Below are 18,788 nucleotides of genomic sequence, written 5' to 3'. Positions count from 1 at the left end.
TTGCTCTGCATCAATTTGTGTCAATTGGTATCAAAGCTGCATTATTATCTTAGAGATTGACTTGTGAGCCCTTGGAGGTAAACTTTTGGAGCTCTGCTATGGCCTTTGGCTATAACATCTATCTATTTGATGCTGTTCTGTGGATTGTTGTGCTTGTCTTAAAGTTGATAGTTGTTTTATATATAAATTTTCATTTTGGTCAAGTGTACTCTACCACTAAAATAGTGGAGCAATGTCCTTCTTTGTGGTCAATAACCAACCTTCCACAACAGGTTGCATGCCTACCCTTCCTATATTCTTACAATGCTTTAGTTATCTAAACATAAGCTCCTAAACTATGGCATGGTTCTTGTTTCTCCAATTTTTTGAGCCCATCTTTTGACAACTCAGAAAAGCTTTTTTGGGACGAATCTCAAATTTAACATCGTATTAGTGCCAATGATAAGGATCCTTAGAATGTGTCGATAGAAAACTGAAGAAAATGGTTTTATTTGCTAAGTTCTTTGGTTGAGGTCCTCCTTAGAAGTCATATGGAAGGTTTTTGAAAAATCACTAGGCGGTCCTTAAAAAAGAATCGTATGAAAAGTTTCTAGAAAGTTTGAAAAATCACTATATTTTTTAAAATCACTAGATTTTTGAAAGGATCCTAAAATGTTTCTAAAAAGTTTTTAAAAATTGGGATTGAAAAGCACTAGGCAGTCCTTGGAAAAGAATTTGCTATAAGGGCATAAAGAGTTTTATGGTTAGGGGGCGACTTTAGTAGTCTTCATGTGTTACTATTTCATGAGAGGGAAGTACTTAAAACAGTGTAAGGAGCTTTATATTTAGATAACTATCAAGGTTACGCCAGGTAGGGTTGATATGCCACCTTTTGGGGAAGATTATTAAAGACATGGCTCCTCTATAATTTAAACACTACTTGCACTTTGTCACCTGACTGGGAGTTCTACAGGTTTTATTAATCAACTGAGTGTTTGTATTGATCTTCTGACCCTAATGAAGCTTGCATTGATCTAGTTGCACGCTTAAGTCAAAAGAGAAAATGAGATTTTCATCATAAAAAATATAATGATGTTTGTCAAATTTCCAAAGTTCCTGGTCAGAATTGATCAATAATGCAATTGGTTTTCTCTTCCAACTTTTTCTTCCACGACTAGGAAACAAACTTCATTATTTTATTATGTTATTATGCTTTTGCCAATGCTCTACTGGACCTGAATTGGTAAACTGTTATTGTATCATGATCCACTTTCCTAAAAATGCTAGCTGATCAAGCACAATGACACAAAACAAATTTATCTTTCCAATTAGTCACTCTTTTTCTATATTTCTTATTACAGAAAGAGAGACTAGAACGAGAAATGGAGATCAAGCGTGTTAGAGACGAGCTATTAAAAAAGCAAAAGGATTCTATGGCATAAAGGCCACTGTGGCGGGGCTTTTCTCTGACCTCAGTGCTCATTTTCTCTTGGTTACTCAATTTCCCTAATATTCATATACCCAGGGCCCTGGAAGGTACAAATAAAAAATTTGGATTGCAATCTGTTGGTAAGTTGTATGGAGGTTTGCATTTTCGTGCCATGTTGATTGTGCATTAAAAGGTGACTATTGCCTGCTCATTTAGAAATGATTTTGGATAGGAGGTTAGATCATCACAATGATTTTGGATTAGTCGAGGAAGCTCACCATATTCATCACAAGCAATACGGGAATTTATGATGAGTTAGGAGTATGGAGGGCATAGCAGTTCTATTTCAGGGGAATGTAGTGGCTAGGTTATTTCTTGGTAGAATTTAGAGTTTTAAAAATTGGACATTTCTTGATAGAAACTTGGAAAAACAATGAAAAGGAAAAAAAATCCCTAAGAAAGGTTAAGTTTTTATCTTTGGTACAAGGTCCCAATCACTACTAGTCGTCAATTGGGCGGCTGGGGTTGTGTTCCATTGACTGAGAAAAGTATCAGAGACTCTGTAGAAAAATGACATGATCTTAGTCACTCGATTTCGCATTTGACAGATAGGGGCGATTGTGGTTTTATGATGTATAATCTGAAGGTATAATTTTTTTAAAGCTTGTCTATATTCATACGTTTCTCCATATCATAAATCTTAAGGGGACATTCAGTATCTTACATTGCTTATAATTAATATGCTCTGCATAATATTTCCCTGTTAGTTGTTTGAAGAGCAAGTGAACCAAAAACCATTTTTTCTCTCTTTCCCTCCATGATCGTCACGAAACTTACTTGGTATGTTATCTCAAAACGCCATGGAATTTGGGTTTTTAGAGAGAGAAGCCATTAAATATGGGTTTCAAAACCAGGGTTGCTAATGCAAAGGGGATTGAATGTGATGGAACCAAAGAGGACTGAAAGTACAGGTTTTTTTTAGCAAAATTGGCAACTGCAGAATTCACAATTCTTTTCCAAATTCATCACTAAATTTAGAATATTTATTTTTTTCCATGGTCCCATTAAAATTGGGGCTTTTCAAAGTAAGAGATTCAACTAGCGTGGATTTGAATCTCGCTGTGTTCATCACTGGGACCGAAAAAGTTTTTGGCTCCTTTGGTTGGAAAAAGCAGAGAAGGAGAAAGAGAGAGCTTCATCGGACACTTCAGGTTTTTATTGTCCGTCAGTGTCAAATTGCTACCACCCTCCATTCCTGCTGTTAACTAGTCAAAAAGAAAAAAAAAAAAATCTTTAAGGAAAGTCGTTTTCGTCGAGTTAAATGGTCTTCGACTACGAAAAATGGGTCCGGAGAGAGAGATGGAGGGGATTAGAGGCAAAATTGGAAATTTGAAATTTGAAAATTTGGAAGCATCAAAATGATGCCACTGTTTGCAAGATTGAACGGTTAACCAGACATGGGGTTTGGAGTAGTTAGAATCAGAACTGGACTAATCGGGAAAGTTAACCGAATTAACTGGTCAAGTTTTACGCACTCCAGTTTCAAGTTTTACGTCGCTTTTAAGATATTGTTAATTCCTATTAGAAACAATGGAAAAGAAATTGATTCACCAACTTTTACATTTCCATCTAGAATTTCAGCGATATTGCAAGGTAAATAGGTCGATACATATAGGTTTCGTCGTATAAATCAAAACAATATATTTTTATCAAAATAAATAATTTTATTAAAAATATTATTTTGTTAAGAACAACAAAAAAAATACTTCCCATATTCATAAAAAATAATAATTTTATAAAGTAAAATATATATTTTTTGAAATATCGATTTCTCAAGAACTCCTAAAATTGAGGAGCATTTCAAGCAAGAAACGACCCTCATTGTTTGGATAATCGAACAAATCAGGACACGAGCACTGTAAAGGTGTTGATCACCCTTTCAAATGCACCAAAAATCATATAAATGTTTTTGGAAAAAATAGTGAAAAATTCAGAACTATGAAATCGAGCAAGGAAAAATTCATATAAAAATATTTATTCAATAATAAATAAGCATACCTAGTTTATATGATAGATGAAGCCTTGATGACTAAAATACACATTTCAATTTGATAAAAAATGACCAAAAAATGCATCCAAACTCTGTTTTTTGGGATTGAACACAGGTTCTTCGAGCATAAGCTTTTTGAGCCAAAAGCAACCCCCAATCTTTTGATTTTTGAACAAATTAAAAGAGGTATATGATGGATGATTCGATTCGGATTAAAAACCCCAAATTTCAGCAAAAACCATTGACTATTGAAGGTGGTATTGATGAAATGGCGGAAATTTCAAAAGGCATGAAAATCTGCCGTTTCAATTGACAAAATCTCTTGATTTTTCAATCTTGGATTGTTTTACCAACAATAAATAGTGTTCTACAGCCATAAAGCATGAAAAATGCCAAAAAAAGCTAGAAAAAAGAATAAAAAAGCAAGAAAAAAAATCAACATGTAAATTCTTACATCAAATAACGGCTTTAATTAAAAATAACGGGCATTAGAATAATTATACCATTATTTGTTTATAAAACCCGTTATATCCACTAACCGGTTCGGTGAATTGAAAAACCGGTCGGTTTGAGCAAAACACGGCCTGTTCAACCCCTAACCGGCCGGTTTTGGGCTTGAAAATTTATGGGGTTGTACCTTAACCGCCCTTAACCGAACTTGAAACTAACGGTTCTAAGCTAACTGACTGTTTGTAATTCTAACTGACCGGTTCTAATTCTAACCGGCTGGTTTTTCGGACAATGTTGAGACTACATTGTTGTTGCTTTTTTTTCCCTCGAGATGCCAATGGAGAGCGGACGGCTACTCTAACAAAGTAAATGTGAGTTACTTCAAATAAATGAGTAACATCTTTCAATATATTAACACAATCTTCAAATGCCTATCAACATGGTCTTTTTACTATTTTCAAAATCAACATAATTAATCGCATAAAGTCATAAATAGTAAGCTTAAAAAGGACATATACCTAATATTAGAGGACCCATCAAAATTACACCTATATCAAAATTAGGGGTTGCAATAGGTCGGGTCCGGCTAGACCCGGACCCACACCCGAATAGTATTCGAGTTCAAATTTTGGACCCATAACCGTCAGGTCTGGAGTTTTGTTGGATATATTGCCACCCTATGACTATCAACTTCTATTTTTTTTTGTAGTACCTTTTTTTTAACCATCATATACCCTGTGATTGAGAGCTTCTTTTCTTTTGCCAATAATACTGTAAATGTTGCCAATATTGTGAAAATATGATCACCTAACGCGCGTTTAAAGACACATGATTGTCATCATATACCCTATGACTATGGGTACGAGTCCTATCCCCAAACCCGAGGTCGGTCTACCCAACGGGTCCCAGGTTTAGTCAGGTCCATTGCCACCCTTAATCAAAATATCACTCGAGCAATATCATCTTCAAAGTTCATTCAAACATTCAAAAAAAAGGGAAAATTATAGATATCTTCAAAATGAACTCTCTAGACACCTTACACCCCAATACTTTTAGCATCATACCCGAGACCCAATACTCTTTTTCTTCTATGGAAAAAGTTACATAAAGTTGCAACCTTACTGCCATAGCTACGGATGCACCTAAAAAATCCATCGAAAAAGGTAGTTTTAATCTTGAAAAACCCTTTGATTGATCATCTTGACATCGAGATGTATAACCATGAAAAATAAAAAGATTTTAAATCTAGAAATAGTATATTTTACAACATATTATCTACACCGTCCATTTTCAAGATTTGCATATGTTTATAGATCTACTTGATTTTAACCATTTTTAAAATTTAAAACTTTATAATTAGATATAAAAATAGATTTTGAGATAGTCCTAAAACCAGTTTACATCAAAATTATATACCATGATAAAATTTGAAGTTGCACCTTACCTATAGAGCTACGGATGCATCTGTATGCCAACTGCACCCTCCTTTTATTTACCCAAGTCAAAAAATTAATAAAATTAAGACTATAATGCCCTTTTCATACCCTCTCTCTCATTCTAGAATAGCTTACTAAAATTACATTTTTTAAAAAAAATCGAGGCACTAATCGGCCATTCTAGTTGGAATCAGTCGGACTAATCGGATCGGGCTAGGACCAACTACACGGCCCGATCCGTTGTTTCGAACACTGCTACATAGTACTCGAAGGTGTATCCATAATTTTTCCTTTATTTTTCTCCCTATGTTTAGGGGCTCCGATAAACCGAGAAAGTAGTATTAACTCTACTGATGGATATAAAAACTGTAGTTGGGTCATAACTGTCCCATAAAACTTTCTGGACCGTCCATCTTTTGAACGAGACGGTGATGCCCATTTGACCACATCTATAGCTCTAATGGACCCTATATAATAGCTTAAAATTCGAAAACTCAACAATACTGAAGCATTAACAATACTGAAGCAGGTTTTTCCATCAGGTCATGGAGAAAGAGAACGAGATTAATTTTCGCGAACAATTGGCTGAAGAATCTGATGGTGATGAAGGTATGCCTTAAAACTGGAAGAAAAAAATGGTCCTGCTAAATATGCTCTCTCTCTCTCTCTCGAAACAAACATAGAAATTCATTAAAAAACAATCTGATTGAATTTCGGTTTACTCAATTCGAAGCATCTCCCAAGTATCTTTTGCTGCTTTTCTCAGAGTTTGTATATCCCTGCATTCTAACTAGTAGAGGTGGCTATCAATGTGTGCTTACATTTTCTATGAATTTATATTAATGTTATAGAATACTTAGCTTTTCTCTGGTCATCTTGACATGCACTTTTCTATACATGTTACAGCAGATTGTCTCTGGGTTCTACCTGTTTATAAGTGTCATTTTACTTTGAATTTCAGACTTTGGTTTATTTAATGGAAACTCTGTATACATGGTGGTATATTTACATATTGCAATATGTGTATTGAACATTTAGAAATTTATTCTGTAGTCTCAGATTAGGTTTTATTGAATGGAAACTCTGTATACATGGTGGCATATTATCTGCTGTAATAGGTGAATTGAACATTTAGAGATTTTTGCTGTAGTCTCAGATTAGGTTTTATCGAATGGATATTCTGCATTTAAATTGGTGTTTTTACTTCTGTAAACCATTAATTAATCATTTGGAAGCCACTTCACTTCAGTATACATGTCTTAATAGTTTTGAATTATCCCAGTGAATGTAAGGATCATATGACTACTCTGTGATGGTTTTTTCTTTTTTACCCCTTCATTAGTCACTATTGATGTTAGACTCTTTTTGGCTCTTCTATTCCGAATTCTTACTAGAAAATTTATCTTCTTGTACTGTGTTGGAATTGAATATTGAGATATCCGCTGGTTGATGCACTCTAAGTGTTCAACCTAAGTGAAAATCGAAAAAATGTTAGTCTTTTTACTAATTAGCGTATTTCATGGTTTCAAAACAGAAAGTCCAATCAAGGACAGGTCTTGTGATCAGAGAGGGGCCTTACAAGGTGAACCTCGTTGTGTTATCTGTGGCCGTTATGGTGAGTACATATGTGATGAGACCGATGACGATATTTGCAGTAAAGAATGCAAGCAAATACTTCTCAAAAGGATCAGGTCCTCCTCCCCGAAACCAATAGGTCCATCCCCAACTGTAATTAAGCTCACAGCCCTTGATGAATGCGTCTATGTAAGCGACATTATGCAACAATGTTCAGATTCTTCATTAACATCAAACCAAATTGATTCCTTGAGAAACAAAAATGATATTCGAGTTCTGGGCAGTTCAGTTCCAGCTCCAATTGTATCATTCTCCGACTGCAACCTTCCCCAAAAGCTCCAAGATAACCTTGAGTCCCTAGGATACGATATACCCACACCCATTCAGATGCAAGTGATCCCAGCTGCTTTACTGGGTAGAAACTTATTGGTTTTGGCACAAACAGGCTCTGGCAAAACAGCCTCATATCTGATCCCTATTATATCTAAGTGCTACACTGTAAGACGACAACGGCTTTTGGATCAGAAGAGACCATTAGCGATAGTTTTGGCCCCAACTCGTGAGCTTTGTGCCCAAGTTGAGGAGCAAGCCAAAGCTTTTGGAAAGGGCCTGCCCTTCAAGACCGCATTAATTGTTGGGGGTAACCCAATGGCTAGTCAGGCCTATAGGGTTGGAAAGGGGATCGAGCTTATTGTTGCAACTCCTGGCCGACTCGTTGACCTACTAATTAAGCATGAATTTGAGTTAGATGAGGTCCGCACGTTGGTCATAGATGAAGTGGATTGCATGCTCGAGAAAGGGTTTCTTGATCAGGTGATGCAGATTGTGAGGGCCCTCTCAAGACCACAAATCGTGATGATCTCAGCTACATTGCCTCGTGAGGTTGAGAAATTATCCAAGTCCATGGCTGAAGACATAGTGGTCATAACGGTGGGGAAGGTAAATAGACCCAGTGACACTGTGAGACAGGTGGTGATATGGGTAGAAACAAAGGAGAAGAAGCAGAAACTCTTTCAAATATTGAAGAGTGAAAAGCACTTCAAGCCACCAGCAGTTGTGTTTGTGGGGTCTAGATTTGGAGCTGATCTTTTGGCTGAGGCTATTAGGGTCTCAACTGGTCTGAGAGCTTCTTCTATTCATGGGGAGAAGGGTATGAGAGAAAGAAGGGAGAGTTTGAGGATGTTTTTGTTAGGTGAGATGTCTGTGATTGTGGCTACTGGGGTTTTGGGTCGTGGAATGGATTTGATGGGGGTGAGGCAGGTCATAATTTTTGACATGCCAAACTCAGTTCCAGAGTATGTGCACCTTATTGGGAGGGCCTCAAGATTGGGAGAGGCAGGAGAGGCTATAGTATTTGTTAATGAGGAGGACAAGAGTTTGTTCAAGGATTTTGTTAGGATGCTTAAACAATCTGGGGCTATCATTCCTAGGGAGCTTGCAAATTCTCCTCATTCACAGGCTTCTTATCAAGTTGGTTCACGCCAAAAGAAAAGGAAAAGGTAGATTGGGGGTCCATTTAACTTTGTTCATTTACTCAATACAAGGAGGGAGCAGTGTTTTTTCAAGAGAGATAATGGAGTTTTTATGTTTTTTTCCCTTGGTTTTGTTTGTTTATATTTAACAGATATTTGTATTCAAGGAGTTTCAGTACTTTCATGTGAAGAGAATGATTAAATAGCATGGTGAAGGACTGAATGAATTTTCATTGCAAGTATATGTTAATCTGTGTGGGTTGTACTTCATGTCTTGGCTGATTTATTCAACCAAGTGATGCAAGCTGATGCATGCCTCTTTGGTCCACAGATCATGAAGGTCTTGACTGTGGTGGCCTGCGAGGTCAAGAAGCTGTCAGGCTTGATGGCCGAGGGCACCATAGTCATTTTGATGGAAGGGCCTAGCTCATGCTTAAGAAGGTATACTCGTATGGGTTGAAAAAAAGAAGTGGAAGCATTTCAGGCCACAGGGGTTTCGTGCTCATGGGGTTTAGGATTGGGGCTTCAGGCTGTTTCATTAGCCAAGTCAATTTGTGCTTTGAAGGATTTGAGGGCAGAAGTGGACGGGGGCAAGGGGGATGGGGGGGGGGGGGGGGGGGGGGGGTAGGGGGGTGTAGAGAGAGAGAGAGAGATAGAGCCCCCCCAGCTTTCATCTCTAACCGTAAGTTACAGCTCTACTTGTAAATCATTACCGAGGTTGCCACCATTCATGGGAACATATCCAGTGCTTATGCCACTAATGATGATTTGGGTGATGATGGAGAGTGGCTTTTGATCCATTGCAGCCATGGAAAGTGGCTTCTGATCCATAAGTTTGGTTTCACCACCAAGCATATTGGCAAAGCTGCCACTCCAAGAAGCAGCTTGTGACCTAGAGGTAACGAGGCCATTGCCTGATGTTCTCTTACTCCCAATAGATGCCACATTGTCCATCCACCCATGTCCTTGCATGGATGATGATAATGCTGATGATGATGGCGGTGATGATGATGATGGGGATTTAAAGGCATTCGACATGAATAGGTCTCCTTTGTTCATCATATTTGTGGGTTCTATGGCATGGCTAGGAATGCTTTCACTTGGGGTAGCTGGTGTTGGAAGGGAGAATTGTATTTGGGAGACTGGCTTTGCAGAGGGAAGAGTGGGAGATTGGAGGAGATTTGAGGAGCGCCCGTGCCCTTGTTGACGGTGTCGACATATTTTGAGCAAACACCCATACATCCATGAGAAGAAAATTGGTTCATGGGAGGGATTGGGGGAATCCCCGAACTGTGCTCTCTGGGGATTGAAGACCTTATCTCCTGTCCAAGACATCTGGCTTTTAATCACACTATTTATTTGGGTTATCTGGAATACCATTTCGAAAACTTGCAGGGTTTGCGGGAGGTGCCAAAACTGCTTCTTCATTTGGGGGTCTCCGCACCTCCTTTAATCAATCTCTGAACCTTTTCATCATAATAGAACTTGTTCTTCCCCCCTAGTTTGGCCTGATGGCTACTCGAGACCAACCCCACCGCTTTGTGAAGAATGTTTGAACCAAAGCAAACCCAATCGAGTTGGTCAATGGTGTTTCTACAAAAATATGGTTCTGAAATGCTTTGCCATAGAGGTAAGAGAGCTTTTCAAATACTCTCACTGGTTTTTGGATTGGTTACTACCATTGCATTATATGAAGCTGCATGTGAAGGAAGTTGTCCACAATAATCGTAGTAAATGAATTAATGGGGTTTTGATGATCAAGCCTGACGTCAAGCTTGTTCTGCCTTGGCTTGGCCAAGGATGATGGATGATGTCGAAGTGAGTTGAAGACAAACAAAAAAATTGTATGCCCGTAATTTTATTAAACCTTTTTGTATTATTCTTTGGAAATTTGTTTCATGCGGGCTGGACGTCATGACTAAGTGCAAAGCATTTTGAGATTGATGCAAGTAGGTGTTCCATCTAAAAACAATGGAAAGTAACGATCCAAATGTTTTCTTACTACAATTATTATTTATAGTTTTAAAATTTACTTATTTTTTCATGTTCCTGTTCTCCATCTTAGAGATTATTATTTATAGTTTTAAAATTTACTTATTTTTTCATATTCATGATCTCCATATTAAAGATTACTAATTAAGTCCAAAAATCCATCTCAAAAATAGATTTATTAATATTCCTGTTCTCATCTTAGAGATTATTATTTATAGTTTTAAAATTTACTTATTTTTTCATATTCATGATCTTCATGTTAGAGATTACTAATTAAGCCCAAAAATCCATCTCAAAAATAGATTTATTAATAGGCCCACATTTCTATTGGCCGCATAGAAACCGATCCTTATTGCATAGAAACTGGGTCCTTATTCTTTTGATTCAGTGGCTCCAATGTTAATGAGTTGGATTGCAAGTGGATTTTGGGAGGAATAATTAATGTGGACCGCATGCGTCATTTGAGTTTACGAACTTATTGGTTATGGATCTCACGTGGCCGGTGAACCTGTTTTCCAAATAAGCACTCGAAGATTTTCCTTCTTTTATATATTTCAATTGATACACATTGAACACCCAGCTTGGAGGTTTAAATTCTCATATTGAATTAAGCTTCATGAAAGATTTCATACTCCTATGGGAGTATACCGTCCATTTATTCTCTAGTTAAACTTATGCTACAAATATATTTTTTAGATCTCATATGCTGGGGATATTATCTCTAGAACTCAGCGACTAACCTCTAAGGAAAAAAAAAACTCTCTTATTTGCAAAGAAAAAATGACGTTTCAAGATTTCATAGGAGCCCTCTAATTTTTGTAGGGAAAGACTAAGAACTCAAAATACAAATTTTTTTCTTTGAAAATGGTACATAAATGGTGGTGTGGTTTATAGATGGACAAAGCTAATGTAAGTGATAGGTTAGTTTTAGGCATTTACTCTCTTCATTTTTTTTTTTACTTTGAATGTTCTCTCTTCTCTACTTTCAAACCCTATTACCATGGGAAAAGGGTTGAGGTCAAGGCGGTAGCACATCCCCTTACTTCAGTCATATGTTGTGGCTTTCATTCTTACTGATAGCTTCAAAAACTACTAAATAATTCAAAAACAGGTTGGGCCTATCATTCCCTTGTATCACACCCCCGTATTTCAGTCGCATGTTATGGCTTTCATTCCTACTTATAGCTTCAAAAACCACTAAATAATTCAAAAACAGGTTAGGCCAATCATTCCCATTGAATTGCGCAAAAAGAAAAAAAAAAAAAAAAACCAATTCTTACCTCCCTTTAACACCCCACAAACCTTGGGTGTGCTTGAAGTGGACGTAAAGACGCCAGATTCTAAAGTAGATCCCAAAATTTCTCATCAAATTTTGAAAACCTTTCCAAAGTAGATATTTGGCCCAAGGGGGTAAATAAATAGTGTATTTCTATGGACTATGTTATATGTGTTCATTATAAATACTAGATAGTGTAAAAAAAAAGGTCAAACCCATAAAGATTAGATTGTTTGTTGAATGTATAATTAACTAGTTTCTAGTGATAGTGAAGCAAGTATTTTATTCCCAAGGATCATACACTATAACATCATTATCATTTTGTACCATATGTGAAACTCTGAGTTCTCTAAATTTTGGACCAAATTTTGTTGGACACGGTTTTGGTGAGTCATCTGACTCCCTATTACCGTACAGTTCCTTGCCTATCTAACCTTCATCTTTAAGGTGGATGTCAAAAAATATTACATCTATTAAACTCTTATCATGGTCGTCCTTGTCGGACCTAAAAGCGACCTTCAGATAGTTGTCTTAAACTCAACTTTAATGGGAGTTCTTTTGGCAACCAAGGTCTGATCGGAGTTGGCGGTATCTTCCGTGATAGTGTTGGTCAGGTTCTCTTTTCTTACTCCGGCTGCTGCTGTGGCAACAATACGGCTAACTACGCATAAATTTTATCTCTTTTACAAGGCCTTAAAATTATTATTGAGAAGGGGTTTTCGGGCGACATTATTGCTGAAGGTGACTCTTTGAATGTCGTTAAATGGTGCAGTCAAGAGTTTCGGATTCCATTGTCCTTAGATTTCTTTTGGGTCAACATTTATGATCTTTGTGCTATTCCATCTCTGCGAGTTTTTTTTCAGCTAATGACGTAAGTAGATGGGCTTGCTAAGCTTGGAGTTTCCCTTAAATCTCTACTTGTTTCGTCTGATTTAATTCCGACTATGTAACTCCATGCTGCTTCAATAAAAGCTCATAACTTTAGTCAAAAAAAAAAAAAGTTTAAATGGATGGTGAAGAAAGGAGTCCAAAAAAATAACATTTATATTTTTTGAAAAAAAAATCAAAATTTAGGTCATTGTTATGGTTGAGATTATTGAACACTAAAATTTTGGATCGAAAATAGATCTTTGACATATATTTTATAAGGAGCCCGCACAAAAATAGTGTGAGTCGGACACGCCAAACACCTTTCCAAAAAATTATTATGGATGGTGTTCAAGCATAAGTAGATCCACCTATTCAAATATGGTCTCTTTCAAAAATAGACCTAAAAAATTTCACAGGCCAATAATCTCAAGCATTATAATTATAAATGGATTTTGAACTATAAAAAAAATTTACAAAAACTTATAGCCTCAATGAAGGTATGACCCTTAATAAAGCAAAACCGTAGACAAAAATTGGTGTAGCCAACCTCAATTACTTATAAAAAAAATTTGTGTGACGAAAGAAAAGGGATTTTGAACCTTAAAAATACATTGTTCTAACTTTGTTTCTAAACCGTTCATCGCCCATGCCAGCTAGTGAGCTCCTTGTTCATGGGGTTTCGATTATAGTTTGTGATTTCGACGAAATCTTCAATGTTTCAGCTGGAAATTCAAAATGAAATTCTGGTTTCACACCGAAATTTCGCCGAAATATTGAAAAAGAAAACAAAAATGGAAAAAAAGGGGGCCTCATCCATTGGAGGCCACTTCCGTGAGTTCCCTCTCTATCCACTATTCCACCACAAACTGTGGACCACAGGAGAGAGACAAGAGAGAGAGAGAGAGGAGACAAAGTGGAGATTTTGTTCCGACCAGCCAATTCTAATCCTGTCTCTCTAACTCTACTCTCCTGCTTCCATGGCAGTCGACCTGAAACACCAACGCCTGTAACCCCACCTAATCCACCATGAATTTCAGTATGTCTTTCTCCAACTTCTTCCACCCAAGATACAACGAAGATGGCACTACTCTCTGTGATTTCAAGTTCCCTTCCGTTGATATCAAAACCCAAGAAAAATCAAAGCTCACAGCCCATATAAAGCTCAAAACCAGTGATGAATTCTCAAGTTTATTGCAGTCTTGCACAGCTAGGAAAGACCTAGCAGAAGGTAAGCTTTTACATGCTCAAATAATACTTAATGGGCTCGACCCAAGTGGCCCTTTAGGTTACCATCTCGTGACTCTCTATACCCAATGTGGGTGCGTTGAAGATGCACAGAAGGTATTTGATAAAATGCATCAAAGAATAAATCTTCTGTGGACCGCTATTATTGCTTGTTCTGTGAGAAATGGTGATCCTAAAGAGGCTCTTAACGTCTTTAGAGAGACGCAATTAAGCCAATTTGAACCCAGTGAACCGACTCTCTCATGTGTCCTCAGAGCCATTTCAGACCTTGGGTATGTAAAAAATGGCCAAGAAGTGCATGCTTTCTTGATCAGAAATGGGTTAGGAACTGAATACACATTTCAAAATTCTGTTGCCAATATGTATATCAGTTTCCATAGGCTAGACGATGCTGAGAAGGTTTTAGCTGGGGCAGGGAAAGTGGATATTATATATTGGACTTCATTAATTACGGGGTATGTCGATATGGGGTGTGTTGAAAAGGCTTTAGAGCAATTTAGGGAAATGGTGGAGATGGGTGCTGAGCTTAATGTGGTCTCTTGGACTGCATTAATATCGAGTTTTGTCAAGAATGGACATGGTCATAAGGCATTGGAACTTTTTAGAGCTATGCAGGAGGCTGGGGTGGAGCCGAATTACGTGACCATAGCAAGTCTGATCGCTGCTTGTGCAAGGGTTGGGGGCAGGAGATGGGCCAGGTACTTGGAATTTGTTGCTTTTGATTATGCTTGTGCTAAGGAATTTTAGTGTTATGATGTGCTTGTTAGTGTCCCTGTAACTTTGTAACTTCACGCATGTATTGATAGGTTTTGTTATTGTGCTTGTAACTTCGTGCATACCTGTGTGTTGTTTTTTTGGGGGGCGTGGAGAGTGAGGGAGGTAGATCCCATTGGCGTGGCCTTTTTACACAATTGATATAATTCCTTGTAGAATTCATGTGGCCCACTGGAAACCAACCAAATATTCCTTTTCTCAATGATTGGCACAAATTTTAGGCAGAGGGAATGCAGTTCTAGGTAGTTTTCTTCCGTCTAAACATTGTCCCTTTAGCAAGAGAATCAGCAATTTATTAGCTTCCTGTAATGTATGGAAAAAGATCTGCACTGTTGCTAGCTTTTCTCCTATTCTAGATGAACTTGCTAGCTAATCGCCTTCATTCTTCCATAACTTCTCCTGTCCACTGAGGTGCTTCTGGTCTCTTCTTGTTCTTTAGCATTCCATAGTCTTTGTTAATTGTTTTTGTTGTTTCCATCTAGTTACATACATTGAATTTCCTTTCACTACAACCAGTCACAAAAAATTTCAGCCAAGGCAGCTCTGGATTTGGACTCAACAGAATTGTGAATGTCTAGAGAACTTCAACTGCTTTTAGCACTGTGGTGTATAACATGACCAATATCATCCTCATTGTCTTATGGCCATGAGGTTATCACCATCACATAGATGGTTGGACAGTGATGAAGGGGAATGGGTCCCACCATACAATTTGATTAATTAATTGTATGCGGCTACTTTCACTCCATCACTGTCCAACCAACTGATTGGATGGTGATAAATCGCATGGTCATGGTTGTTATTTATTACTATAAATAACTATATAGATCATATTATAATTTTCCATCAGAGTTAACCTTATCTGTTTCTGACGAGATCCCCAGATCCCTAGCAGGGGTTCTTGTCAAGAAATTCATGGACAAAATTTTCAACCTTCAACAGATAAGATCCCCAGCTTTAGATAGATCAAGGTTCCTAACGTAGCACCGATTGACACTAGGCGTGTTGATATTAAATGATGCTGTCTTCCAATCTCGAATCAAGCCACCCACTATGATGCCTTGAACTCGTCATTGATCATTGCCTATATTTCCTAACATGTACATCAGGGCCTAGCCTCTCTATATGTCCCTCCAATTGGAATATAATGATTGTGGAACAATGTGCTATAGTTCTTCCAATCTTAAGGAACGCATATGCATTGCCCTCGTGGTACCAGTTTTTAGGTGCTTGCCCTATGGGAACCAAAATTTAGATTTCCTATTTGAGGGTGTTATCCTGTGTCCATGTGAGAGACTCGTGTATTTATTTGTAAATTGTGAGGGATAGAAGAATCCGCAAGGGCATGCTTATGCGTGTATAGTGTGCATATGTATTTTTTTTACCAATATTAATAAACCTTATTAATGACAGGAGATTACATAAATGAAATAACATTTTCGGACACCAACAACAAAGAAAGGGCGACACCCCTTTTTGCAAGAGTATCAGCAGCCAAACCGATTTCAACTGCCAAGGCACTCTTTGTTCCTTATTACACCATCAAATAACATTCAGCCAGACATCTTCCACACTGCTGAAGATTTCTATCTTTCTTTCTTAAAAAATCTTCAAACCTTGGAGTAGGGCTGAGAATTTAGCGTGGTTAGCAGTAGCGACTCTGCAGGGGCCAGCATAAAAAAAAAGGACCTTACCATTCCAATCTCTAAGAATCCGCCCATTGCCAGCCTGACCCGGATTACCATATGAGCTTCCATCAAAGTTAAACTTAAAACAACCTTGCAATGGTGGGAGTCATCTACCTTTAGGCCGACATTTTATCACGCCCAATTTAGCTTAAAATGGCCTTGCAATGGTGGGAACCATCTACCTTTAGGCTGACATTTCACCACACCCAATTTAAACAAGTTTGAGAGATTTAGCATTATGTCCACTTCTGAAATACCCCAATCCTCCTTGGTAATCGACAGCCAACGCCAAAAGGAATGCTTGATGTTGTTGAGAATTGACAACTCATTCCCATCATATGTGCGCCAATTTCATTCTTTCCACACTTCCCACTGTATCGTACCCCTCAGTATTTTTCAAATCACAGGGACAATGTTGGGTAAACTTGGGGAAGCAAATTGAGTTACATTATCCAGTACATAACATCCTCGCCCCCAACTGCTGAAAACAGCATTACCAAATTTTTGAGACAAACGGACAGTGCACCAAAAGATGGGCACCTGTTTCTCCATCTCCCTTGCACATTAAACACACATGTGCAACATTGATACACATGTTCTTGACATGACTGTGGGTTAGGGATGCATATTTGGAAATCTAGCATGAATTCTAGGGGTATATGGTCGATACCTTTTACCGGCAAGAATCTCTGAAATGATGGGAGAAATACACTCTAAGAAAATATAGGGGTGTTATGCTCATACTATAGGATTTCGAAAGTCATGAGAATCGAAACCTATATAGGACACGGCTAATATAAGTCAGCCGACTCGTATGTAGATGTGCGTACTCTGTCCATTATGAATTTTTGAGATAGATTTTGAATCCAATGTTCGAGGTTTATATTGTCTCCAACATGAAGATAATTAATATATGCAAAAACTTGAATTTTAAAAATTAAAAAATGACATTTTTTTGTGGAATAATTCTTGACCATTCGTTTTAGTCCTTTGTGGGAGCACGACTCTTTTGCATCCATCTTTAAGATGGACGCTTGCTGCGTCAGGGGACATGAATGTAGAATTCCTTCTCTCACAGTACACTTTTACTTCTGTAGAATTGTGCAAGTTATTTGTATGGATTATGGGCACAAACTTCCTTATCTCAGGGCATTAAATTCAGTTCTTTTGATTCTTATGGCAAATATATCAGTTCCTCTTACTGTCTTGTCTCTTTGTGAGCTTCTGTAATTATATCAGAGAAGTCCATGGTTATGTGTTGCGCCATGGCCTCGAGCTGAAGCCAGTTGAGGGGGGGGCTCTAATAAAGAATTATGCCAAATTTTGGGGGATCGATGAGGCTTATTCTCTTTTCAAGACTCTCTCAAAGAAAGACGTGGTCCTATGGACCGAGATGATCGGCCTGCTTATGCAGAGTGGGTTGGACGAGCAAGCCTTGGCTTGCTTTCGCGAAATGGTCTTCTTAAACACAAGACCCGATGCTTTTGCTATCACTACTATTCTACCAGCCTGTGCTCGCTTGCTTGCTTTGAAACAATGCAAGGAGATCCATGGCTACATTCTTAGATATGGTCTGAGCTCAGATGTAGTGGTGGGTTCCTCTCTCTTGGACACTTACGCCAAATGTGGGTCTATCAATTCTGCTCGGTTGGTTTTCAATGTGTTGGCAAGGAGAGATTTGGTATCATGGACTGCCATGATTATGGGCTATGCCACAAATGGGTTTGGGAACTTGGCTTTCTCTCTCTTCTCTGAGCTTGAGGAGAATGGCCTTGAGCCCGACTACATTACATTTATAGGGGCTTTGATTGCCTGTGCAAGGGTAGGACTGGTAGAGGAAGGTCTCGAAGTTTTTAGGAGCATGAGCCAAAAGTATGGGATTAGTCCAGGGATGGAGCATTACGCGTGCATGGTCGATCTCCTTGGAAGGGCAGGGCGCCTCAAAGAAGCATTAAGTGTCATATATTCTATGCCTTTTGAACCAGTGCCTGTGATTTTGGCGAACATGCTTGCTGCCTGCCGACTTCATGGGGATCATGAGACAGCTGAATTGGTTTCGAGACAAATGGAGGGTCGAGGATTGGAAAATCACAGTATGAGATTCAAGCCGGTTTTATCATTACAAGGATGGTGATACTGGGGGAATCTCTCTCCTCGCTTCCATTCCGTTAATCTGATATTCAGGCTTTGAATTGTGTCCATATTTTTTGTTTGTATAGATGTATGTATATTTTTACAGCTTGTAATTTTTCCTTTCATGGCCTTTGATTTTGTAAATGTAATCTTATCATCAATTGGCTGACCCAAAAGAGAGTTACTATTTCTAATTAAGTAGGATTTTTTTTTTGAAAATATTATCCACGGTTATATTGATTGATGTGAACGATGCAAAAAGAGGGGTTTGTGGCAGACCACAAATTGGGTTCTCTGTATAAAAATAATAGTTAAGACCAAAAAATGCTGTCCTGATTAAGTAGGATATGTCCTTCTAATCTAAAATTTTCCAATTCAAATCTCCATCAAGAGAAAATCCATCATGCTAGTACATTTGG

At 38.0% G+C, this 18,788-nt stretch overlaps 3 protein-coding genes across 5 annotated transcripts in view; all 3 read left to right on the top strand.

Moving 5' to 3' along the window:
* The window catches only part of LOC18441923 (hypothetical protein), a 32,432-nt gene extending 30,304 nt beyond the window's left edge, over positions 1 to 2,128 (top strand). The window contains exon 2 of the mRNA XM_020671900.2: positions 1,341 to 2,128. Coding sequence (XP_020527559.1) covers positions 1,341 to 1,421 — 81 coding nt within the window. The 3' untranslated portion in view covers positions 1,422 to 2,128. The remainder of the gene's footprint in view (positions 1 to 1,340) is intronic.
* Positions 2,129 to 5,880: 3,752 nt separating this feature from the next.
* On the top strand, positions 5,881 to 10,340 carry LOC18441924 (P-loop containing nucleoside triphosphate hydrolases superfamily protein). 2 transcript variants are annotated; one of them, XM_020671908.2, is made up of 3 exons: positions 5,881 to 5,953; positions 6,879 to 8,418; positions 8,723 to 10,340. In XM_020671908.2, the coding sequence occupies exons 1-3, from the start codon at positions 5,890 to 5,892 to the stop codon at positions 8,727 to 8,729; spliced, it is 1,611 nt and encodes a 536-aa protein (XP_020527567.1). In that variant the 5' UTR covers positions 5,881 to 5,889; the 3' UTR covers positions 8,730 to 10,340. The 2 variants fall into 2 exon arrangements, with proteins under 2 accessions (XP_020527567.1, XP_020527566.1); XM_020671907.2 differs by having other exon boundaries at positions 8,544 to 10,340.
* A 3,078-nt stretch (positions 10,341 to 13,418) lies between these two features.
* LOC18441926 (pentatricopeptide repeat-containing protein At5g16860) lies at positions 13,419 to 18,588 on the top strand. 2 transcript variants are annotated; one of them, XM_006852151.4, is made up of 2 exons: positions 13,419 to 14,472; positions 17,476 to 18,588. In XM_006852151.4, exons 1-2 carry the CDS (start codon positions 13,556 to 13,558, stop codon positions 18,368 to 18,370), a joined length of 1,812 nt encoding a protein of 603 aa, XP_006852213.2. In that variant the 5' UTR covers positions 13,419 to 13,555; the 3' UTR covers positions 18,371 to 18,588. The 2 variants fall into 2 exon arrangements, with proteins under 2 accessions (XP_006852213.2, XP_020527706.1); XM_020672047.2 differs by having other exon boundaries at positions 17,458 to 18,588.
* Positions 18,589 to 18,788: the final 200 nt, after the last annotated feature.

This window comes from Amborella trichopoda, chromosome 6 (assembly GCF_054954075.1).
Source record: "Amborella trichopoda isolate Santa Cruz 75 chromosome 6, AtrichopodaSantaCruz75HAP2 v2.0, whole genome shotgun sequence".
Classification (NCBI taxonomy): Eukaryota; Viridiplantae; Streptophyta; class Magnoliopsida; order Amborellales; family Amborellaceae; genus Amborella; species Amborella trichopoda.
Note: the sequence above shows the minus strand (reverse complement) of the source record. Positions and strands in the feature narration are given on the sequence as shown.

Coding starts and splice junctions, on each gene's coding strand:
- LOC18441924 (XM_020671907.2), top strand. CDS start 5,890: ATGGAGAAAGAGAACGAGATTAATTTTCGCGAACAATTGGCTGAAGAA. Junction 5,954..6,878: donor AGAATCTGATGGTGATGAAG/GTATGCCTTAAA, acceptor GTTTCAAAACAG/AAAGTCCAATCAAGGACAGG. Junction 8,419..8,543: donor CGCCAAAAGAAAAGGAAAAG/GTAGATTGGGGG, acceptor TATATTTAACAG/ATATTTGTATTCAAGGAGTT.
- LOC18441926 (XM_020672047.2), top strand. CDS start 13,556: ATGAATTTCAGTATGTCTTTCTCCAACTTCTTCCACCCAAGATACAAC. Junction 14,473..17,457: donor GGGGGCAGGAGATGGGCCAG/GTACTTGGAATT, acceptor TCTCTTTGTGAG/CTTCTGTAATTATATCAGAG.